This window comes from Epinephelus fuscoguttatus, linkage group LG16 (genome assembly GCF_011397635.1).
Source record: "Epinephelus fuscoguttatus linkage group LG16, E.fuscoguttatus.final_Chr_v1".
NCBI lineage: Eukaryota > Metazoa > Chordata > Actinopteri > Perciformes > Serranidae > Epinephelus > Epinephelus fuscoguttatus.
Window position 1 is genome coordinate 19,562,073 of NC_064767.1, and position 25,905 is coordinate 19,587,977.

At 42.3% G+C, this 25,905-nt stretch overlaps 1 protein-coding gene across 1 annotated transcript in view; it reads right to left on the reverse strand.

Moving 5' to 3' along the window:
• Positions 1-2,532: 2,532 nt before the first annotated feature.
• Positions 2,533-25,905, reverse strand: part of spock2 (SPARC (osteonectin), cwcv and kazal like domains proteoglycan 2) — a 39,119-nt gene continuing 15,746 nt past the window's right edge. The window contains exons 2-10 of the mRNA XM_049599822.1: positions 21,375-21,420; positions 10,742-10,856; positions 10,288-10,393; positions 6,960-7,068; positions 6,633-6,767; positions 5,782-6,000; positions 5,133-5,195; positions 4,123-4,254; positions 2,533-3,538 (exon numbers count right to left, since the gene is read on the reverse strand). Coding sequence (XP_049455779.1) covers positions 3,393-3,538; positions 4,123-4,254; positions 5,133-5,195; positions 5,782-6,000; positions 6,633-6,767; positions 6,960-7,068; positions 10,288-10,393; positions 10,742-10,856; positions 21,375-21,420 — 1,071 coding nt within the window. The 3' untranslated portion in view covers positions 2,533-3,392. The remainder of the gene's footprint in view (positions 3,539-4,122; positions 4,255-5,132; positions 5,196-5,781; positions 6,001-6,632; positions 6,768-6,959; positions 7,069-10,287; positions 10,394-10,741; positions 10,857-21,374; positions 21,421-25,905) is intronic.

Genomic DNA, 25,905 nt, shown 5'->3' on the forward strand with positions numbered 1-25,905 from the left:
CATTTCTGTGTACCCAAGGTATATTTTCTGTACACATATTATCCACATTATGACAGTTGAAATACCAAAGGATTCTAAATAGAGCTAGAGGGCTGAATGAAGCAAGATTAGTTACCTGTAATTTTCCCTATGTATATTCATAAAGCATCAGATAAAACATTAGCAGAGAAAAGGGGCATTAAGTGTCACCTCTAGCATCAAAGCTTTAATTATTTTACAGTTGCAGCACCCAGAAAAGACATTACACTTTTCCTAGAAGTGTCAGGATTTACATCTGGTCCTGTTACATATGGCTTGTTTTCACCAGGCAGGAGGAATATTCAGCATAATGGGCTGACAGGTTGCTGAAAATGATTGGTCCCTTTGGGCAGCCAGAAGACTTGCTGTCGGTATCAGGTACTCATACATCTGTTGGCAGGCATACCCACTCACAGCTAACACATTTAAGGTTTCACCCACCGGGACATTACCTGTACTGATTTCCATTATCACCGAAACCTGAAACTGAGAAATGACATTTCGGAGGATTGGTTACTGTCAGTTTTTACAATGCTAAGACAAGCTCTCTTGGCCTGAGCTTCCAAGACTGTGCATACACTCAAACATGCTGCAAGGGCTCTGTTTCACTGTTCCCAGGCTGAACAGTTCACAGCGGAGAGGCTGGAGCAATGTCCCGAGGAGGCTGAGGAGAGAGTTTTCTGTTGGCATTGTGCTGTTAGAAGTGCTGATATGCAGACCTGGGTCTGTATCTCATTTCTGCTGGTTTCATGGAGCTATAAGCTACACTCCACTGCAGACTGAGGTAAGGCAAGAGCAGAAGTGAGCTGACTGTAAGATGTGCTCCTCTGAGCTCAGGTCACAGAGGAGGTTTATGCCTTTGATGTGGTAGTTTTTAAGATGGGCTGCAAAAATGTGCACCAGAACATGTCATTTATATGTATTTATTATTCAAGTTTCAAGAATATAGTTTGACTTGTTTGAAAACTGGCTCCAAAAATACATCATATCACCCAAATGGTTGATATTTACTTGTAATAATAGGAAAATTTTATGAACTAGTGTTTTAACCGAGTAATTCACTCCTCAAATTGGTGAAGAAAACATTTTTCTTGCATGTGTCTGATAAACAAAGAATCCAAAATAGAAAACTGTTGATGAATTGAGGCAACCGTCATAACAACAGAATCACTATATCAAAACATCCACTGGGGCGTCGGTGGCTTAGTGGTAGAGCAGGCACCCCATGTACAAGGCTGTTGCCGCAGCGGCCCGGGTTTGAATCCAGCCTGTGGCCCTTTACTGCATGTCACTCCCTCTCTCTCTCTCCCCCTTTCACGCTTGTCTGTCTTATCAAATAAAGGCTAAAAATGCCCAAAAAAAAATATCTTTAAAACATCCACTGACAAACTCTCAAACAAACTGTGCAGTAATTTATTCATTTGTATGCTCAGTACTCAAACAGACGACCCTTTCCGACGGAGAGCTGAATGGAATATTAAACTTACCTATGCTCTCCTCAAAGCCAGACTCTATTGACAAACTGACTCAGCAGCAACAACAGGTTAAAAAGACAAAGTTAGAAGCTAAAGCCCAACTATAGGCTACAGGTCACCGTGTAAAAGTGAACCACCACATCACTGCTGATCGCCACAGAAGACAATGAATATAAAGGGAAACTTTGCTGATCCAGCTGTGTGGCAGCGCAGTGTGCAGATGAACAGTGTTTGGCTTTGCCCCCGTGCTGCTGCCAGCACCCAGACCTTCGCCGCCGGATGGGCAGGAATCTCCAGGGGAAGTCCAACAACATTCATCTGCGCACACTGTGATGACACACAGCTGGTTGAATATCAGCAGTTTCCCTGCTTCCCTTCACTGGTTCCTGTACAGCAGGGTTGGTCTTTGTTTCACTGTTACAATCATTAAAAAGCAAAAGCAGCATGTGTATACATTCAGTAGGCTATATCTTCAGTAGCTAGCTAGCTAACCCTACACTTTTGAGGGTTTGATTTTGGTTTTGGAACAGGGAAGAAACGTATATGTTTTTCCAACCTCTCCAGGTAACGAGTATCATTAATACACGATGTGCCCCAGGCACAACATTTAACTCCAAATCCACAAAACCAGCCTGAAGATGAAGGAAATCTAAAGCGATTACATTAGAGTCAATGGAGCACAGCTGTGTTGTTGTTGGAGCCTCGTCTGTGCCTACCTGATGCTATGTTAGTCTGTGTCCAGGGTCTTAGCGAAGGGTCAATTCATCAAAAATTATCTCCAGTTTTGGATTCTTAGTCCACAGGAGGAATGCAGGAAAAAGTTTTCTTAAAGAATTCAGCAAAACACGGGAAAGGGTAATTAATAAACAGATGGTTGGATTCCTTTAAGACCTGTTAAAATCAGGAAACCACAGATATAAAAGAAATATACATTTGGTGAACCAAGAATGGTCAATGCTCACTGAAAAAATAGCAATATATATGCCTACGTATATGCTGTACTACGCTACACAAGAAATGAAAAGAGGACAAAAGCACAGACTCAGATGTACGGCGGCCAGCTGGGCCACATAGACCAGATTATTTTATTTTATTTTTTTTTATTAAACACAGTAATTGATCCACATTATGATACGATGTACACTTGTCAACTAAGCAGTATACTCTGCTAGTCTCTCAAGGCATTGATAACGGGACTAATAGGTGACAATCTGTCTTCTGATACACACATTATATACAAGCTAAAGAGTGATGCGTGAGAAACTTTTTTTTTTTCAATAAGTCATGATGAATGACTACCGTCACATATGAGCTGAAGCGAATGACATGAAAACGATAAAGTCAAGGGGGTGCTTTTCAATACTCCAACGCAGCTTCCTCTCTTTATCTCCCATTTCCTGCCTGAAATCAAAACTGTTTATCTAAATGTTGTCAATTTGCAGAACGGAAAGATGAAAGAGGCCAATTTAGACTATTGAAATGCACCCTATCTTTCTCCATTTTTTTATGCAAGCACATGACAAGCACCTGCAGCTGCTTAAGGTCTCCATTATGCATCAGCTAAAAACTGCTCAAAGATAGTTCAAAGGACTTACAACAGAAGAGAACAAAGATTCACAAGTATGAGGGACAAAATTATCCAGACCCATAATTTCTTAATAGTGACATGTCCCCCTTCCCCTTCCCGTTTAAAGTACATCCTGTAACATTAAATACACCCATAATGACATATGCATCTTCCCTCTCCCGACCCGTGCAACCCTCTCCCTTCGCTTTTTCATAAACCAGTGTTGTTCTGAATGTGAGAGCTTCACCGCGTCCATCTCTTTGCAGGATCTGTGTGTGTGTATGTGTGTGTTTGTGTTCAAGACGCTCCTATGGAGAGGTTTGACTACACGTTTACCAGATATAGCCCCCATCATCCACCTCTCCCACCTCTCCCTCTTCCTCTTCAGCCTCTTCTGCAGTCTCCTCGGCCTCTTTCTCTTCCTCGTCTTCCCATCCAACTCCACTGCCAATATCACCTGAATATGCCATTTCATCATCTGTAGAGGGAAAACATGCAGGGCAGAGGAGGGGTGGGATGCAGGCAGATTGAATTATCCACTGTGGCAATCTTGTATATTGCAATAAATTCTGTTCAGCATGTCTTCCTCTCAACTTTGACGGAGTCCTTTCTATCAATGAGAAATGCCGAAATAGATTTAAAAACACTGACTGCAACAGTAAAAAAAAACAAAAAAAAAAAAACGGGCATGTGTTTGACTTTGTCTGGATTTTAATAGCTATTTCTAAACCTTGCCAGGGGAGCCATTCTTATCAGGCGCAGGTTCAGTCCAACCAGCCCTCATTTATCTTGAAAGACTTTTCTCACAGCGACAAGCGGCGCTTTAGAATGCAAATGACTCCGGACACATGAATGTGGCACTGGTCCCTGCAGTGAGTTATGTTGCAGTGGGCCTCAGTCCTTAAACATAAAGAAAGCCTTGTGCAGAATGCATGTGGGGGGTGCTGGAGAGAAGTGGGCCAATCCGCAGCAGACATTTTGAGGGGTTTTTTTTTCCCTCGCCAAATCAGCTTTCAAGTTTAAATTCAATTCATTCATACAGCTGACACCTACAGGGCTTACCGCAATCTGGCTTGCCACGCATCCGAGATCCGGCTACTTCTCCTCCGTTCTGGTCAACACACCAGCACTCTCCCCTGTCACACTGCTGCTTCCTGTAGTAGCCATCCTCATCACAGCTTGGGATGAATCGACCTGGCGTTCACACGCAAAAAAATAAATAAGAGTCGGGTATGGTAAAGCGGCCTTAACCTACAAGCAGATGAACACACCCTGCATCATGGTAATCACACATGGCGCCAAGTGAGAATGTAATGCATGCAGCATATGTGGCAGCCGATTCCATATTCCATGAATACAAATATGTTCACGGAGCAAGATAGGGGTGAATAAGTATTAAGTCAGCATATTGCAGCATATTGGGGTAGTGTGTGGGGTGGTGGTGGCTAGCTAATCATCCCGGGATGAGGAAGGGACACAAGATTGGACAGTTTTCAATTTCTGAGCTGTTGCATGAATATGAAATACAGCCTGCGTTCACATATGACAGTGCACAACATTCTGTAGTTACACTTACCACTATCTTTTCAACTATTTCCCTGTCACACTCCTCAGAGATGGAGGGATGTGTCGTGACGTTTAATATTTCAAAAAGGCTTGTTTTATAATGATGTAAAAAACACAAATAGGACAGGGCAAAACAGAACTGTCCGTCCACTCTTTCAAGGGAACATCTGAGCGTCGGGCTGGCAGCTTGCCCCCTGCTCGCCGCTCTGTGTCCTTGGAGAGTCCTGACTCAGAGCCCAGTCAGCCAGCCAAAATCTGCAGTGCGCACATGCGTACACACACACATGTCCAAGCACATACACACACATTTACCCACTCACACATACATGTAAGACACACTGATGGCTGATTTCCTTTGCTGTCTGTCAGTATCAAGTTCTAAATCCACCAGACTGATCACGAACTAATCCCCGCCTCCTGCTTGTCATCTGCTGGATGAAATCCCTCCAACAAGAAAGACAGATCCAATTGGGCTGAAATGCTCTTATGAGAAGTCAGATACCTACCAAACTTTCTCTTGCCGCCGTCTAGTACTTGGATCCTCTCGAGTTCGGCCAGGCAGGGTGGCTCTTAAAAGAACAGAAAATTGTTTTTTACAAGAGAACAAAGCACACTCCTAGGCACGATTAGACATAGAGCAGAGATAATGACTGCCCGAAATCTGCCAAAAACAATCAACAGTCAAAACTGACGTCTCTTCTGAGTGCAGTCAATGTTTTCTAATCACCTTCTGCAATTTTAAAATCAATTCCACTGTGTTTCCTTCCCAAACAAAGAAGTGTATGAGCTTGGGACGGAGACCTAGTTTCTGCTTGGCTGCTTTGCTGACAGGCTCAGTCTCCGAGAGCAGTGGGAGAACCGGGCTGTCAACAAGCAGCAGGAATGTTTTTAGCTCCTTGCGGTGACCGTTTCACCCCACAAGGGAATGGGAGGATGAGTAGGAAGACAAATAGTGACGGACCAGCACACAACACAGAGGTGGCTGCACCTGAGGGCAGCTGAGCGCCTTGAAGTTTGAATGCGAGGGGAATATGTCAGCACGGAGGCGCGTGGATGTGCCTGTTGACACACACACACACACACACACACACACACACACACACACACACACACACACACAGCTTATAAACCTCACATCCTCCCCACAGTACTCACTCTCTCTCCAGAAGCAGAGGCACCACTCAGCAGTGGAGACCTTGCCATCCCTGTAGGAGTCACAGGAGTTGAAGAAGGGCCGGATGCAGACCTCGTACTTATCCAGGTTGATGGCAGCCAGCTCCGCCTGGTCCAGGTACAGGTCGCTGTTGGTGTCCAGCTTGGAAAACATCCAGCCTATGGAGTCCTTACAGCTGGCCACCAGGCTCCTGTCCAGCACTGCAAACACAAAGGCACACAAACATACGCTCGTTTTTTATCAGGGGACAGCTGCACAAATGAAAAATAAAATGAAAAATAAACCACGGCAGTGTGCTCAGAATTATCTCCTGTTTCCAGTACAAGTCATTTTCTTAATTATGTTCCCGCTTTCAAAACAAAAATGAATTTCTTCTTGGAAAATGGCATCAGAACTTACCATTATCAACCTATTACAAGGATTTCTTACTTTAGACTTTACAGCCTGTTAATACTAGGTGCTTATCGGGCACTAACTTGTAGTCGAACAGATCCTGAGACTCACTTCCTGTTGCTTTGAAGCACAGCATACTCCTGTGTGTGATGCAATGTTATCTTGATCGAGAGTTTTCAGCCCCGCAACTGTTTTTCAAACATGTTTGATATCCAGCAATCGGTTGCAAGATCTATCCAGCGAGAGCTGCCTGCAGAAAACACGAGGGTGGAAGCACCACCAGCCGAACCGGGGAGCTAAATTTGTGAGGATTTTATTTTCCCTGTAGACTGCTTTCTGCTTTTCCAATTAATACCAGAGTTAACTTTTTTTATAGTGTATTGCCTGTAACTACAGCACTGCAGCTCCTTCCTTATGCAGTCTGGACAGCAGCTCTAACCTGAAGTGGTGCTGACTGCAGTGGATCTGGTCCCGGTCTTGCTATTGTTGTTCTGCTTGGCGTTGCTCTGCAGTAGCTGGAACCAGTCCCTCAGACGCTCCCCGAGATCAGCCAGATCCTGTCCGGTACAGCTCTCTGCGGTGGCCAGAGGGAGAGGAGGAATATGATATTTGTTTCACCTATTCATGTTTCTATGATGACTGTGTGTGAGTGTGCATGGATCCCCACAGTTAGGCAAAAAATGTGAATATGTGTGTGACAGAAAAGCAGTGAATTCATATCATATGCATGTATTTTTTTGTCATAGTTGCTGTGTTTGGATCTCACCGTGTTTACTCTCAGTGGACGCAGGGGCAGCAGTTGGACAAGGACACAGACCTGAACACTTCAAGGTAAGATCCTTCCCCGTAAGACACGCCTGCTGCTCCAGCTTGCACTGCAATACAAACACACGCATACATGCATTAACACACACACATACACACACCGGCGACATCGACAAGGGGACACAAAGGTGAAGTAAAATGAGTTATTGCCGCAACACAGATCAAATATTCATGAGGTGACCGCCTTAATTCAAATCTGAGACTTGCTCCTGAATGTGCTTTTCAACCTCTGCTTGCACACAAGGTCGGGAATAGTGATCCAGAAGACAAAGCATAAATCAATAAACACATGGGATTCTGTCACCACAAGCCACCAATTGGTCCTTCTGAGGCTATACATCACGGCTCTTTGTCTCAATTTTTCCCCCCCGGGAGTCTCTTCACACTGCTTAGCTCTGAATATGCAATGTGTGTCACTATTTACCCCACAATGCTTAGTACATCATGTTAGCATGTGTATAACACAAAGTCAGAGCTGGGAATAAATGTGCCAGCACCTGACAGATGCACATATTGTTTCACATATGCACTATAAAGTATTTCAGTGATTTTAACATGTGTCTGTTAGTATATTCTACCCTGGTAATAGGTGTCAAGAATATTTTAGCAATTCTTAGTAACACAACATATGTTATTATTAAGCGTGCAGAACATATGTGATGCTGAAGCCACACGTACATCATGTTCACTTCTTTATTGAGGGGGATGTTGCACAGTTCCACTGCCAATGATTCCCACCCTCCACCTACACCCTGTGATTATTTCTACCATCTTTTCTTTTCAGAGAAATGCACATTCATTACACTGACATAAAGCCAGAGAAAGGATTTTATTTGTATATTTAAACTGCGTTGATTGTATTTTTGCCAATTAGGGGCAGCAGAATCAAGCTGTAAACACAATAGTGACATATTAAAGGAATACTTCACCTCAGAAATGATCACTTGTATTACAGTTAAGCAGGATTTGTACTTGTGTGTCAGCTCTATGCAGAGGATACGCTGTAGCCTATGCACGTGGCTTATGCTGTTGTGAGCATTTATACTTGTGCTCTGTGTCACTCTGCGGTTACACCTCCAAAACACTAGTGGGTGGTGGGGTTTCTTAGCCTGGTTCCAGACCATAGACCCCGCCCACTCAACTGAGTAGGCTTGCATCTCTGGCCTGGCATACTTCAATGAATTTGCGATTTATCTCGTCCAAACGCTGGACGGACCAATGAACGCAGGGGGTCTAGCGATTAGCCAATCAGCGCCACGCCGATGTCAAGCTGTACGCCGGTGGGTAACTGGAGAGGATAGCAACAATGGCGACCGCTACAGATCCTACAGACCACATTGACGATGCTCTCGAGGTATTTCGCCACTACTCGCGTTAATGGAGGACCAAATTAAGGAAGCTGCTAAACTGGATTTAACGGCGATGCAGCTGGGCGTGCACAACGACGGAGACATTTTAAACGGGCAATGCTCGCTTGTTTTCGGCACCCCGGAGGCATGGATACTAATGATGTCAGATTCTGGGTGAGTCGTTGATCTCTCTACTGATTGGTTAGGGAAAAAATCAAATTCCCTCCCCCTTATAAATCGCCTTCAGTGGAAGCCATGTCAGACTGAAGATTCTGGGAGCTTCAGTCTGACACTCAGGCTAGGGGTTTCTGTGAAGTGCTGTAAAGTTAAGTTGATTCAAAACACACCCAAAACACACACTAAACATGGCTTCAAAGAGACATTTTCAAACACAAGTACACAAATAGGCTTCACAATAACTCGCAAGATTCACAGACAAAGCACTTGTCTTTTGCTGGACACATTTCCCCCACAAATACAACATGCTAATGTCATTAGCACAAGCCTATGGCATTTTACATTGTATAGATTAGCATAGTGGCTAGCAGACATTTCCTCATATGAAGCCAAGAAAAACAGCAACATTTAACAAAGGTAATGTTTCAAAATTTGTCTCCGTTAGAAAACATGCTAACGTTATTAGCACAAGCCTGTGGCATTTTACACTGTGTGAATTAGCTTAGAAACTAGCGGAGATTTCCTCTGCTCATATGAAGTCAAGGTAAATCACACACAAGACTTAGAATGCTATTTTTGTGGAGGCTTTATTGTCTTCACAATGTATTGTTCCTTATCTGTGAAATTAAAGTAAATAAAAGCTTCCTTTCCACCGAGGGAAATGGTTTCAGCTTACAAAAAAAGCCAGGAGGTCTGTGTCGCGGCAATGTGTAGTTACATTTCTGGGAAGGTGCACATCAGGCTATGGTGTAGAGTACGGTGTAGGCTCTACTAGCATAAGACTGGATAAATGAGCCTTGGATTATACTGCATGAGCTGTGTGAGGGTTTGTAAATGGATGTGTTGATACAGTTTTGCTGTTGTTAAACGTGGACCCCTATGACTTCAGTTTATCAAGAATGTTTTTTTGGGCTCTTTGGTCACGCAAGAAAAGTCATGCAAGAAAAACAAAGTTTTCTTCCCAAATTCAAGGTTACACGAGGTGAGTAATTGGCATGCAAATGACCATTTTGGGGGTGAAGTATTCCTTTAACCCCTCATGAATTATGGCAAACAAACAGTACATCCAGAGGACAATGAAGGCATTTTTTCTGAGTTGTGTTTCTGGACAGCTGGTAAATGTAAATCCAATACTCACTTTCCTTTTAGCTTTGTTTTACTCTCCGCCATCCCCTGAGAAAAAAATCTATCTCTTGAGCTGCTAAAGGCTCCACTACATTCACCAGCTAGTTGCTGACTTTGTATATCTGCTGTTTGGTCATGGGCTAGTGATGTATGACAGGTTCTTCAGCAGTTGATTCAACTTTATGGTCATTTTGGAGGCTGTAGTTTGTGGTGCTGCTGAATTATACTGTGTTACATTGACAGGTGTTTCTATTATTTACTCTAACCTCATTGATATAAATGTGTAGGATGTAATGTAACACCTCTCAGTATGATTCAACAAATTCAACAGTGCAACAAACTGCAGCCTCCAAAATGACCATAAAGCTGAATCAAGGCAGGTTTAGCATCTCTCTAAAACACAAGAACTGAACATGTTAACCTTCATGTCGGTTGGATTTACTGCAGGACTGTTGTATTAGACTGCATTGGTGTTCCTAACAAATTGGTGTATATCGTGCAATACTCAACTATTTAACAACAACTATTTAAATGTGTAAAGCAATACTTTTAATAACCACTTACTTTTTAATTACAGTTTTCTTGTACCACTACGGATGTGTATTTGCATCAGTGTACCTTTGAGGCATAGTTGCGTCCGTCCGATCCACACACAGGCCCGGTGGAGGAGATGGGACAGGGCTGACAATTTCCATCAGGAGACCTGAGTGCAGGCTGCTTCAGTCTGCAGGACAGAGGACACAAAAACACTTCAGCCTCACTAAGTCCAGCTGAGACAGCAACTGCTGTGCTAATTCAGAGTACCGACACAGCAGCGTCAACCTGAACACGAAGCGAACTGCCCTCCTCCATGTTGTCCGAATGTATTAGCTTATCATTAAACAGCAGGCAGTCGTACTGCACCGGTGCACAAACAGGCTTTATTATTACCACGTCCCAGACCAGCACAAGCCACAGCGTGCAAACTTGGTCGTGCTGATCTCATGTTAGTGTCCATTAACAGAGGAGATTTTTGACTACGCGTGTGTTCTGGGAGTTAGTCAGCTTTTGCCCAGGGGCTACATACACTCACCTGTGTTCAAGCTTCTTGCGGTTGACGCACACAGCTCTCTGGTAGCCCTGGGCGATACACACCTTGTGTCGGCTGCACTTAACCTTTTGACAGGGGTCCTTGGTGGTGTCTACATCTGGGGAAAAATAGAAAATGAGATGTATACTGTAGCATCATCACTGCTTCACCTTCTACCTTGTTTTTTATCTGTCTCTGCCCATCATTAGACTTCTCACTCCCAGTCTAAAATCCCAGTTTCTCCTGTGTGTTTACTCAGCATAACCTGAGTCAGTCTAAATTATTTGAGCATTGCATTAACTGTTGGTTTTGCACTGTCACTGATATGCATCTTGAGGCATTTAGTGCTTTATTGAGAGTAGAAAAAGATCCTGAAAACAAAAATAAAATACCTTATAACAAGATAAAGGAGAAGCTTGTTCCGAGTTTTTGTAAAATCATCTTTATAATGTAAAACTAGTCTCAAGACGGTCTTATTGATTTATGCCGGAGGAAAGTGCAATTGTCACACTTCACTGGCAGATTTTATTTACTTATTTAAATATTACATTTTAGGTGACCTGCTATGACAAATACTTCTTGCAATGTAGGGTAAAGCCTGTTTGGCTAGCTCACTCTGCCCCATCCATCCATCACCCTCTCCGCTAGCAGCTAATACTGGGCCGTGTGTCAGCGCCCCACACACACTCATATGTCACATCTGTCTGTTCCTAGCAGGCCTCCTGGAGCCCGACCCGGATGTCACACTGTATTCTCTTCACATCCCCCGACCCTTTATTCACCTACACTATCCATCAGTGCTATACGCCGAAATACAGATTATTCACAGCCAGCTATTGCAGCTTTCATCTACATGACAGAGGTGCTCGCATTCATCCCCCTTCTCTTACTGTATCCCGTTTTATGGCACCATTATAATTTCGCAGACAGGCTTAGGATCTACTCTCTTGTCCTCTCCGGTGGCTGAATACATTAATGCTGCCAGCATCACAGGATTACTGAAGCAAACCGACAGATATCTGATTTGAGAAGCAAATCCAAAACAATACACCCCCCTGTCATGGCTGAGCTGGTTGTATAACTGACTGACTGACTGCTCTGACTGAGACACAGTGAGGCTTGGAGGCATTAATGCCCAGATGCAGACTCCTCATCCATTTAGACTGTCAACAGTGGAGCCTCATCCTCTGGTCGCCCTGCATCCCGGTCGGCATTGATTGTACCAAGTATCCCTGTACAGTATTGCGCACATCTTACAGCTTTGCCCTTCTAGTCTTTTTCTTTCCTTGCAGGTTTAACATCCCCCCCTCCACCACCTCAGTCTACTTTACCCCATCGCATCAGTAGAATCAGGGTGCAGAAGCCAATTAAACCGTTACAGTACTTCCTGACACAAAGGAGGACAAGGAGATTAAGGTACTAATAGGGATACAGTGCAGTGGGTAGAGGGGGCAAGCATGCAAAACAATGCATTTGACAATCCATGCAATGAAGAGTTAACCAATACTTAAGCAAAATGAATGAAAGAATTAAAGACGCAGCGCACAAACGGCGAGCAGATAATCCTGTCTTCTAATAGCAAAACATTTGTAAATAAATCTTGTCGTGTAGCGAGCGGCTACAATGCTGGCACAGCGTTGTGTTGTGAGTACAGAAGCATAAGGTGGCTGCCTGAGCCTCATGTTAACTTAACAGGCTTCCACGGATTAAAGCAGTGCCTGCGATGATGACGTTTCCATAGCAACAGGCTCTCCGTGGTCCGGGAATCATTCCTGGGTTGACTGTGATTTGCAGCTCAATCTGGTGTTTCTGAGAACTCTCTCCTCTCTGTTTCTGAGACCCCCGTTGTGCAATCATGTCTATCAATCTTCCCTTTCTTCCTTCTCTTCACATTCCTTTGTCTCCTCCTCAAATCAGACATCTTCACTGTGCATTCTCACTCACGCTCTGCCTGCGTGTTTATTATTTTCCTAGTCGCATCCAGTCTCCCTCGATTCAACCCCAGATGCACCCACCTACTTCCAGTTTTTACTTTTCCAAAGTCTCCTTTGGTATTAAACTGATGCCTGCAGCAGTAAACCTCTCCTAATTAGGCTCCCTGTGCTTCAGTATAATCCAATCCAGATTTGCATGAGGTTTATCCCTGCAGATTGGGGATAACAGAAGCAAAGCTGAGGCCACGTACTCATCATCAAACCTCTTATCTACTATTTACGCACTCAGTGGGTAACATCATCATTGCTATCTTGTCTTCCAGGTGAAGCCAGACATGCCTCTGCTACGTCTGTTAGTCTAGTTAATGCGAAAATAGGCTTGAAGTCCCACAGTGACTAAAAAACAATCAGCACACCAAGAGAAGGAGAATAAAGAGCTTAACTTAAACCTGCATTGATTTTTTGTTTTGGCTACTTGCAGTGCAACAAGCTGAAAACAAATCACTGACATATGGTCACCTGTGATGGCGAAAATTGCTTAATGTAGCAGACACGGAGGAATGTTGGCATTTATTTTGAGTGATATTTCTGTTCATCTGATGAATGCCAGTCCAATAGTCATGTTCCTTTTAGCTCTGTTTTGGTCTCCACCAACTCCGGAGAAAATCATCTGGTGGCTTAATACCCCTATGTTCACATGCTAACCACTATTTTCTATCTGCTGTTTGGTGCTTAGCATGCAATGGGAAAACTAGATTGATGAGAGCGGTGAGACTGAGCCAAAACTGTTGTGGGCTGTCAAACCGAAACAGTGCTAAAGACTCTAAAATCCTAAGTAGAGCTGAGGGGAACTAAAGAGTCACGTGATGATTCTCTGTGGGTTTCAGAAACATTTCAAAAAACACATAGCCTTTTGATACACGCTAATATTGTCCTATTATTCTGAATTCTACATATTCTGAGTGTAGCATTAGCCGATTAAGACGTGGAACATGTCAGTATTATTCGAGTTTTAATAACATTATTTAGACATGTATACAGCCCACTCATAATATGCATCTCAACTGGGGTTTTTACCGCAATTTGCGATACATGGCCTCTTGGCTGTTGTCGTGGAGACATTGTACACGGACAAACTCACCAACAGCTTGCAAGACTGCAGATGCACGCCCAAAAGAAAAGCCAACAAGTCTGGTCGGAAGAAGAAACACATCTACTTTAAATCTTATAAAAGACTTGGATACTAACAGATTTCTGGATATGCGCAAATATCGCAACACCGATCTTTTCAAGAAGGTGGGTGAAGGAATGATGGAGGGAGGCTGTGCCCGCCACCAACTTTTTAAAAAATTCTATTTTGATGCAAAGACGCAAAATAACAAGCAGCTCCAGCTGTTCTGCTTTTCCATATTTTGACATTATAAATGACAAGTTGGGGCATGGAGTATGCAGGGCTGCATGTAAATGGGAGTAATATTGGAATATTAATTTTCATTAGCCAGCTTAGTAGGAATATTGTCTCCTTCAGAGTAAGGGCAAACGTGTATGGAACATGTTGTGCATGTAAACGTAGTGATTGTTAAATTAATGGTTCCACAAGTTGGCAAATTTACTTTCTCGTTGAGAGTCACATGAGTAAATCAATACCAGTATCAATGTTATCAGCAAACTCTTGGTAATATTTTCATTTAAATTTTCTTAAATATTTGGTTGACCACAGAATGACCATTTAGGCTAAATGAGAAAAAAAGCAGAACTGGTTTGAATTCAAGCTCCATGTAGAATGTGAAGGATTTTTGTTGGAGCGCAATTAGAGGATGCTGAATAGAGGACGTTCAGTAGCAAGAAGAGGATGTGAGGCATGTCTTAAAAAGATTAGTTTTAAATACTGTACATGGGGAGGTTAACTCCCCTCTGGATTTGGAGTACATGCCGATCCCTTCACAGCCTTGTATGTGGGGTTTTGAATTTCATAGAAGCAGCCCCAGGTGGGCCTTAAGAGGGAGTGCAGGACGGGGTGACACTGGACAAATCTGTGAAGTGTGAAGGTGAGGAAGACAGCAGCAGACCCTGGAGGACTGTTGCAGCTTTTGGAGGTTGGGAGTTGTAGAAGTCTGGACACAAGATGTGTACAGCGTGTACAAGGAGCTTTACAGACTCCCTGGTGGGGGAAGAGTATGATTTGGTGGATATTGTAGGAAAAAAATGTGTTAATAGCGGTGGAGAGGTCTCACAGAGAGCAGGGGTTTCAGGTTGTATTCAGTTGCTCTGTTGTCTTGACGTTAAGTTTCGAGCTAGTCGGCAGACATCCAGCTGAAGGCTTCAACAAGATGTTTGATGGCAATCTACCAAATGTGTCTGTGAGTGAGCTCCAAGCGACAGTATCTATCAATAGCCTCAAGAGGTATCAAACTCTAGACCCTGTGGAGTGTGGACTCAGCGTGTTTTCCTGCCTCCTTGGCATGTGCCATTGATTTGAAACCATTGATTTGCCAGAAAGTGTCCATTCACCATTCACCTGGCCTCTCTGACTGAGATAAAGCTTGTGAAATCCAAGGTACACTTGAAAGCTAGTGTATAAAAAGATCAGGTCTTGTATGAGTACTGTACACACACACGCTTGAGTGTTGGTGTGTTTGTGCGTTTGTATGCCTATATACACTTGCTTGTTCTTACAAGTCCAAATTACAACTGCTCTCCTGCAGTGTTTACTGTCTTAAGAGTGAGGTGATTCAATCAGCTACTGGATTGATGAATTGACTGTAGAAATCGACTGCAAATTACCCTGACCTCTCCCTCACTCTGCACAGCGCCGGCTGAAGTGGAGCCAGCCACTGTGGTGCCTGAATGCAAATTTTCACTTCGGTCTGCTGTTGGCGTTGACTGTCTGTGCGTTAGGAGTGTTGACAGTTCAAAAGCCCCGTCCTCCTCTGCATGGCGGTGCAGCAGTCTGGGCTGCCTGGCTGAGAAACGAGGCCTGTAGGCTCATCGGTGCTCGGGAGTGAAGACATCACGCTGATTTAGTGATGTCTCAGAGGGACAAATCTCCTCTTTTTGCTTCTTCGCTTCATTAGGCCTCTCATAAAGGAAGGCAGATCAATGGAGGGAGATAGCACACTCACGTCAAAATGAGTAAAAGGGAAATAGATAGGTAAGGGGCTTTTATGCTGTGCAAAATAAAACCAGGGAAGCACTATTCATCTGACTACCTAAGGCAAGCATATAAAGCTTTGCTAAAGTCTCATAAAAGCTGAGCACACACAGTTCAACACCTACATTATAGCAATGCCACTTGTGAAGTTGATCTATGTTGCCAAGGTCGACATAAGTTGGGGTATTATTTCAAAGCTATTGCCATATGAGAGCATCAACATTGGATGATTATGCAAAACCCAGGATTACATTTAGAAATAACATTTTTAATCATCCATTTTTAAATTCTGTTATATTTGCACACGGCAACCACGGCATGGTCATAGCTGGGGAAAGACTGGAGTTATAGTAAATGACGGCACTGGACATAAATTACAAGAGACAGAATTGTCCATTATTATTAATATTATTATTGTTTTATTTCTTATTATTATTGTTTCATTTTTTATTATTTTTATTTTTTTAAATTCTTTTTAATGGGCTTCTGAGAGTGAAACAGTTGAACAATTGGAAGAAGAATTTTAAGTACAGATATTAAGAGGACATAAAAAATGAAAACAAATAAAAAACTGACATAAAAACAGAAATAAAAAATCACAATCCAAGTGAATAATCGTACATGTAAGAGGAAAAGGCAGTATTTCAAATAAGTTTGCAATACTTAAGGTTCAAATGAACTGAGAAATGTATTAAAACAAGGTGAATTAGAAAAATAAAAAAGAAATTACGGAGCAACAGACAGAAAATAAAAAGGAAAAAAATGTATTTGGATGTTGAATAAGTCAGGAGTGTTTCTCTGATCTCATTTAGTTCAGGCTAGTTTGTGGGAAAGATTTGGGCACTGTTATTGAAGTGGTCAATGGGGGTTACTTAAAATTAATTATACAACATGTAGCTCTGATGAAGCAATCTGATTGGTCAACAACACATTTAGACTGTGCTTAAATCAGTATAACAACACACCTGGATCATCACTAAAAATACGACTCCGCCATTTCCATGTTGTGCCACAAATGACGTTAAAGCGCACCCTCTCGTGTAATATTGCTTATCAGCTGGGTCAGATGGCTCTAAACCCTCTATTCCCAATGGTTGCTCTTTCTTGAGTCAGAGCTCTCACTAAGTATAAGCACAAAACGCAGTGTTGCTTCTGTCCATAGACAATCGAACAAACAAGACGATGGCATCCTCAACAATGTTGACAAAAGGCGAGAAAGGCAGCATTACTTTGTGCAGTTCTGCTATGAATGGAAAGTAAGAAGAATATGACGCCACAGATGGTCGGAGGATGCAGACAATATGGTGTCTGTTCTACAGCGAGGTTCAGTTTTATTTCACAGTGTTCACAGTTGAGACTTTTTCGCCACAACATGTACAATACTACTCCAGTGATATTAAAACAGGCTCATTACATTTTATAACAGACCTTTTGACAGCTTCTATATGAGAAATCGGACCGAGGAACTGCTAAAACTGATAGACAGCTGAGTGAAATTTCAAGAGATCCAACCGATCGTGTGTTGGGGGGCGACCAATTAGGGCCAAAATCAACCTCAGTTTACACAGTGTCTCCCCTGCACCATCATCAAAACACCAAATGAGGGAATATCTTTTGGAAGTGTGGTATTTAAATCTTCAGAACAGTTTCAGAGACTTGTAGAATCTATGCAAAGGAGCATTAAAGCAGCTCTGGATGCACCTTCAACACCTTTTTGTTTTTTCCTTTACTTTGTAAACCGTCTGTATGTTCTTATCCTACAAAACCACACTCACTAGAGGTGATCAATAATGCATTGTAAGCTTAAAGACGAGCTATCTTTCTTCATTCTCTGAGCTGACATTTTAGAGAGGCTTTCACTTCACAGAAAATGACTACTTAGAACTTGAAAACGCAGCACTGATTTAAATCTCCACTGCACCTTTACCAGGTGCTCAGAGTGACACACTGAGGTCAATATCTCTGTGAATGAAAGGTACAGCCTCAGGATGTATTTGCTCTTGAAAGACTGGTTCATTTTAAATGTAAAAATATACATGAAGCCCTTCAGATCAACATGTGACACGTAACAGCAGCTCATTACAGTTTTATTACATGTTTTTGCAAGTAGGTAGAGCTGCAGCCGGAGCGGCTACATGACCCAGCTATGAGGCTATGAAGTGTTTCGTTAAAAGCGAGGCACTTAGGGTTGAGGTCAGGTTAAGGGTTACATCCTGTTACTGACAAGATGAATCGCGTCTTTACGTATAATGAATAAAGTGCATTATCGCTACATTTTGCCTCATATTTATTCACTACAATGTCGTGTTTTAGTAGGCTTCACATAACCTCACATTGGTGGGTTTGTCTTGTACTTTTGATGGACGCGGACGTGTAGGCTTCAAATGGAGTCTGGCTGCAGGTATACATGTCTGTTTTTGTGCTTGTGATGTTGCACTCTAATGACCTCCCCTTTGTCTTCCTCCTGGTGAACAAACAGCTTCCCTTTGACAGACAAACAGAGCACAAAGACATCCTTTCATTTTCCCCTTTTTCATTTTCACCTCATCATCCTCTCCTACACTAGTCGACTTGCTTCCTCCCCCCAGTCCACAATTTCCTCATCACCAAACTGCCTTAGAGCTGGCAGGAATAATGTTGATGTCAGTCACTTTACACTAAATCAAGGCACATTAGCCCCCACCTCTGTCTCACTCTCCTCTCATGCTCTTAGTTCCCTCTTTGGCCTTTCATTGGAAACCATAATTAGTCCTTCATTAAGCCCTTGGAAATTGCGCTAATGGACTCTGCCATTCAGCCGACTTCATTTAAGCTGCAAATCAAGCGACAACGGTCGAGGACACGACTCTGTCATGACTTCATCTTGCAGAGGCTCAATTAAGGCGGGAGTCTCAGCAGGAGTCGGGGAGGAGACCTCAGACAGTCAGCCTCTATGCCCGGCTCCTGCTTGAGTGCAGCAGGGAAAGAGGAGGAAAAAAAAAGAGGAGGAAGCAGAACGAAGTGGTGATGTGTTGAAGTCGAGCCAATGTTTAGCATCTCCTGGGGGAGGCACATCAGATCCACTCAGGCAGATAAAACAGAGCGCTAACATCTTTCAACCTTTTTTCACTGAGGAGCCGCTACAAGTGCGGACAGCGAGCGGCTGACCCCGGAATACAAACACAGAGCGGACGCAGCGCTGTCTAACACGATGAACCGCTGACGGTCTGGGAAGCATCACAGTTCAAACACAGGCCACGGATTCGGTCTTCATGCTACAGTACAGGCTAATGACATTCAATTTAAATAAATTATGTGGTTTTGCTTTAACTGCATCAGCATGCATCCCAGGCAGCTATACCAAATGAGTTTTTCCTTTAATCCTATATGTATGGAAGTATGTTTGTGCCTCAATCCTGAGTGCGTGAGGAGACTTTCTTTTTTTTGCAAGCACATAAATTACCAGATAGGATTTAATATGGTTTTATTTTGATCTTGGGCTGATATATGTGGATATACTTTGAGTTTTGGTTGTTAAATCAAACATATTTTAACGGAAAACAGACTTTTGCAAAGGTATAGACATTAACGTGTTAACAGCAGCAGATGTTCTCTCTGAATGGAGTCACTCCTTGTGTTGCTTCAATCCCTGTGTTACAGAGTGAGCATTAAGAGTGTCGCATTGTGGGTTGTGTGTTGCCTTAATGTTGCTCGGCTAGAGACGTTCTTAATGTCTGTTTAAGCGTGTTTTGCAGCCACAGAATAAATGCATTCCTGACGAGCGAGGTGAAAGCGTCCTCACTGCAGAAGCCGACCGGGCTTGGAGTCAGCTGTCAAGCAGCCAAGATATAACAGAATTTCATAATGGTGAGCTCAAAAAGAGAGTCTGACAGGAGAGTGTGTGAGTCAATGAAGAAGCAACTGCGCTCACTCCAACACGCTGCACAACTGTGGATTCATGTTGTGCTTTGATGGAAGTATTCTGTCTTTCACTTTCACCAGAGGAAAAAAGCATCAAGGGAACAGACTCTAATCTTAACACAAATAATAACTTTCTCAAAAAGACAATGAAAAACTCTTTGTCCAGAAACAGGCATTTTTCTAAATCGTCTTTTACTTGGGCATATATGGAATAAACTTTAAAGAATAATATATTAATGTTGAAGGATTAATATAATTTGAGCAGCACAAATCTATTTTGTGCTCACTAAATGTATATGAGAAGGTGAAAATAGTTACACTGAGGCTATTCGGCCATTTACACCCATCAAAACAACATGTTATCTTATACGCAGGATTTTTAAATGGGTAAACCTGCTAAAAATAGGCTATACACTCCGTTTCCATTGCCACTAGACCAGAGCTGTGTCCATGGCTCTGAAGCACAGATGTGTGCCTTTCTCTGTTTGTGTATTTATTTTGTTTTGTGCGTCATGATCACGTCATGGACAGGCCGGCAAACAGGTTAGTAAACAGTAGAAAGCAGCATGGAGACCTGTGAAAACTTTATGGTGGTTACCTTTTTTTTTATATCTCTCACTTATTCAGTTTCTTTTTCAAACTCAAGACTAATTTGGATCGATGTTTGAGTGCTGCGTGGGCGTATTCAAAATTAGCGTGTTCACCCAGGTGTTTCCATCAATGCCGATCAGTGCCGGAGCCGATAAATACCCATGATTACCGCAGAGTCATTTGACCCATGTGCGAATGCCTATTGTAACCTTTCCCATTACATTAAAAATCCAGATGTTAGTGGGCGTTAGTGGGGTTTTTTGTGCAGTGGAGGAGGGGCTATGATCCCACTGTGTGCTGTGATTGGCTTGTATTTGTCACAATGACGCCTCAAGGCCGAGAGGAGTTTGTTAGGGCTTGAACTCAAGAAAAGACTACTTACACGTACCTACTTACAAGAAAAAACTTGACACACAGACACAGAATAAAGAGCGACAAAGTCCACAGTGGTAGCAAGATGTGTTAGTGGGTTAAGTAGAAGACTTTCACACAAGGGACTGGAGTTTGAGTCCTGTGAGAATCAGTGTGGGTGTATTATTTTAAGACTTGGTTGACTTATTATTTTCAGTTTTTAGGATGTATAAAGCTGCTGAATGCACACTGTGTACATAAACTTCAGTAAAACAGCTGAAAAGACCCATTTGTGTTAACGTTATATTTAGATGTTGCTAGGACACTTGGGTGTAGGGAGCCACACTGGCTCTTTACACCTGGGTATATATAGCATTGTTGGCTACCGACACTTGGGTGCAAAAAGCATTAGCGTAAATGTTTTTGTATGTTCATGGAGGAAACTAGATTAAGGAACTAAAGCGACATTTAATTGAGTGCATAATTGTTTGTTGTTTGCTCAGATTAAACTGCTCAGTGCATGATCATTTTCTTTTCAAAATAAAATTTAAGTGCTTGATCAGATTGTTGTCATTGCAGGCTCAGGATTAAGCCACAAATAAAATGCCATATGTGCGAGTCTACATTTAACTAGGGAAAACCAACAAAAAGTTTTATGTTAATGGCATGCACACAGTGAGAAAAAAAGACAAGATGGTGAGAGACTTACTGTCATTAGATCCTTGATTTTCATCCCAGGTACGAACATAATCATCCTGCAGAAACATGAAGAAAACAATCATCTATTAGGAGCTGCAGAGAACGAGCAACCACGTAATTCACACACTGCAGGCCTGAGTGCACAGTGTTGTTGATAGCACAACATATCAACACTCTGTCTTCTTCATAGAGGAGAAGTGAAGTAGTTTACATTATCATCGCACACTGATTATAATTTGTAGATTAGTCTTGCAGTATGATAATTAGCTAAGTGAGTCACACCACAGACAGATGGGAATGTACTGTGGATGTACATCTGTATGGAAATGAGCCCGACAAATCTGCACCCGATGCCTATATGTGAGACATATGGCTCCTTTTAAAAGTGCTCTGCCTTTCCCACCACTTAATTAGAACATTAATCGTTCTAATTAAAATGGGCAAGTTGAAGGAGATTTGGAGTAAAAAGAGAAAGACAGAAGATGGATGGAGAAGCCGAGATAAAGACACACAAAAAGACAAGGAAATGAGTCATGAATGAAAAAGACATAAGGCAGCTGGAGGAGCAGTGTAGAAAAAAAAACTAGAGAGAACTGACCTCTACCTCCTGGTGAAATGACAGCAAAAGGAGAGAAAAGAGCCAATATTAGTGAAGAAGAAAAGAGTAATTTCAGATACAGGGTATTAAGCTACATTCAGAGACATCTGAAAGGCCCAAAGAGAGACTCTACATGTTCATATTTTAAAGCCCTTTATATAACATTACACATCCACGGCCAAAAAAAGCAACAATCAGAGTTTGAAAGATCCTTATAGAGATCTGAATACTCAAAAAAATTATCAGATTTGATTGACAGTGGCCCAGCACTGTGACTAGTGCAGGGAAATACATGACAATCCAAACCCTGCTCAATTTGAACCAGTGAGAACAGCAAGGAAAAAACACATAAATACACAAAAGCCCAATCCCATTTCTTTTTTTTAACCCTACCCCTTATTTTCGAGTGCCACTTGCCCCTTCGAAACAGAGTCACAAGGGGAAGTGGTTGAAATCGTCCCCTATGAAATGGGACAAACCTTCAAGACCCTGATACATCATTGGTAGTCACTGATGGTGTTTATGTTAGGCAACCAAACATGACAAGTGTTACTGGATATCGCAACTATGCCTTCTTCTGCTGTGGTGATTTCTCTCATATGGGCTATAGGCATCCTTTTGCAGCTTGCAATTTGTTCAAAGCTTAAGTTTCACACTATCAATCTATCAAACAAGTCATCAAAAAGGACACTGCCTCATGGAGTGCTGAAGGGATGATGTTTTTGTAGACTGACAAAAATCCAATGGGATTTTCCAATAGGAGTTTTGATTATTACAGAAAATAAACTCTGTTAAAACAAAGGTTTAATGCTAACGTTACTTAAACAACAGTTAGTTCCGGCCCTGCAATCTGATTGGTCGAGAGACAGTAAAACCGTGACAATATTGGAGTACAACATCACGGTTATTTCACTGTGTATGTATCACTCCGCCTCACAGCTGATTGCAATCAACAATCAAATCAAAACTGACAGTTAGTGTCAGTTAGGTCAGCAGTTGCGTTGCATCCCTGGAAAAGTATTTAAACAAACTTCCACCAGATGCAAATGCCCTTTATCTGAAGCCCAGGATGACAGCAGCTCACACAGACAATATCTGGTACACTAAAGCTCCGCTGGGAATAAACTCACTCGCGCAGATGCTGCCGAAGATGTGTAAAGAGGCGGGGACAACAGCTATCTACACCAATCACAGCCTCAGGGCGACTGCCATACAGAAGCTGTCAGATGCGGGTCTTGAAGCTAGGGAGATCATGACAGTGAGTGGGCACAGGTATGATGTTGTTTTAACGTAGCCTATATGTAAAGTTAGTCTTCTAATTAGGAGTCGGGCCCTAAAATATACCTTTTGTCTTGCCGGTCTGAGAGCTTGTTAAAAAGCTACTGGAAGCCATCCATGGATCAGAAAACGATGGCGCAACATACTGTCAGATCAGAAGGCAGAGTCGGCTGTGCCTGTGAAGTGACAGTCCACCATGCAGTCACCAGAGACTTATTTCACCAGCTGCACAATTAAAGGAAACGTGCTGATAAATGTGTATAAAGAGTAAGTGCCTGGCGCACCATGTCTGCGTTACATAGCAACGGTGACAGCGGAGTCCTGAGGGAACTATTTTTGTTGGCGGAAAACAAATAAAATGCTTAAATTATCTATTTTGTCCTCATTTTTCAACATTTCTTAATCAGCCTTGCTTATTTAACTGTTGAACTGTTGTATAAAAGCAATATCACACTCGAGCTCGTGATGTTATACTCGTATATCGTCACGGCTGTGATTGTCTTCGGCACGAGGCCGCAGGCCGAGTGCCTGTGACCAAAATGACCAAATGAGTATAACATCACGAGCTCGAGTGTGATATTGCTTAATTAAACATTTAGGTTAGTTCACAAATAAATAACACTTTTGTAATTTTTGAAGCATAAACATAATTGCCATAAGTAAAAATCTAACATTACACGACTATGGCCGCCACAACAAGACTATAAACAACGAGACATTAAAGCAGTGTTCAGCATGATGACGTTTTGTAGTCACATTTAGCTGTCTTTTTTACGACAAAAACTCTTCAGTTAGCGATCATATTTTATGTCGTAGAGCAAAATATTAAAGTCTCTTAAATTTGTGTTAACCACAGACCTAATTTCAGGCATCTAACCAAACACCGACTAAAAAAACCCCCACTCACTTCAAGATAAGGGAACGAGGAATACGTGATAAAATGCGAACTCATTTCCAAGTTTTAGGACTCATTCCTGCAGCACTCTATTAGCAGGCTGCTAGTGGTGCTCTGTATATGCAAACGTTAGCAACCTGTGCTCCTAGTTTGTACTGATAGAGGAGCAGTAACGTTAACATGCACGCGCAGCCACTTCACAGCTGGACTTCAGTTAAATTTTGTGCTTCATATGCCATCACATGGGGAGAATGTGACATGGAAATATGTCAAAATGTGAGACTGTCATGCACAATTCAGCAATAACAATGTAACGTTAGCTAGCTAACTACCGCAACACCAGCATGCTAACGATTTCTTTTGTTATGACTGTTGTAAGAAAAAAAAAGAAGACCATAACACACTGAAACGACATTAAACTAAGATAATATGATGGTTATTGTAATTTTCAAATCTTTATTTATGAAAAAAATACACTTGTTGGCTCCTTTTGTTGCTCTTACAGCCATCATGTTGATGATTTCTGATAACACTCAGTTTTAACTGTGTCTTTGAATAACGAGGGCCATGAAGCCCCTATACACTCAGGCTGTTCTCACAAACTGTTCACGTTTTCCTCTGAAAATGAATGCACCCAAATTCATACATATCCCACCTATTTTGAAGGGTGCAATCACGTGACCAATGCGCCGATGGGAATAAACAATAAGGAGCAGGTTGCAGTTGTTGCCAGCTCACCCTTTTTCCTCTTTTAGAGCTGTGGCCTTGTGGGTAACCTGTAGTATGGGTGTGACATGTACTTCATGGTGTGCCTTGGTGTATGGAGGGAAGCAGCTCTCTCAGGGTGTCATGGTGAAGACAGCATGTGCCAAAGAGTAATGACTGTCAGCAGAATTTAGTGTATAAGCTCAGGGCTGCTGTTCAACCTCATCAGAAAGCCATGTTTATTGTTTTGTGGTGAAGACTGCAATAAGGTCATTGTTGGTGAATAGCACCTGAACACCTCGCCATCCTTCCTTGAGCAGAGAGGTCCATACCGCTAAAAGCTGTACCAGCTTATAATGAGCCAAGCTAAAATTAATGTTAAGCCAGCGTGTTCCCAACTACAGTTCAAAGCTGGTAAACTGTCACTCAAAGAGAGGTAACATCGTGGTGGACGAGTCACAGAAAAACTGACGTACCCCTGGAGTTGTATGTTCGCAGCTGGGTGAACCCTGAGTGAACTCTGTGTTACTTTAATATCCTCACTGTGTTTCTCATCCTAAACCTAACCACAGTAACTTTACTTGCCTAAATCTAGCCTCTGTAACTTAATGTTAATTACGTAACTGTTTGTTAAGGACGTAATGTAATTCGTGTGGGTGCTAATTCGTAGGAAATCATAGGAACTGTTGCGCGTGCATTTTTTGTAGGACGTCATACAAGCTGTTCTATGAGATTACACTGCAAAACTTTTCCCTACTCCTCTATCCCAACAAGAATGGGGACCTTAACCCTAGAGGTGAATGTGCAAACAGGGGGTTAAAGGCAAAGTGGTAGAAGCAAGGGGTGTGGGATTGAGCCAAAGTCTCTCCTATGAAATAACCAAAACTGCTTGAACTTAGAAAAGTGCATCATGTTCCTTTCCATCATCACTCTTAGTAAGAATCTTTTTTAAAAAAAACATGTTATCAGAACCTTTAATAGTAAATAAATGTAGAAAAAGTGTGAAAAAATCATAGGCTCACAATTTCTATTTTTCCTCTAGCTAAAACTGGAAAGATAACTCAA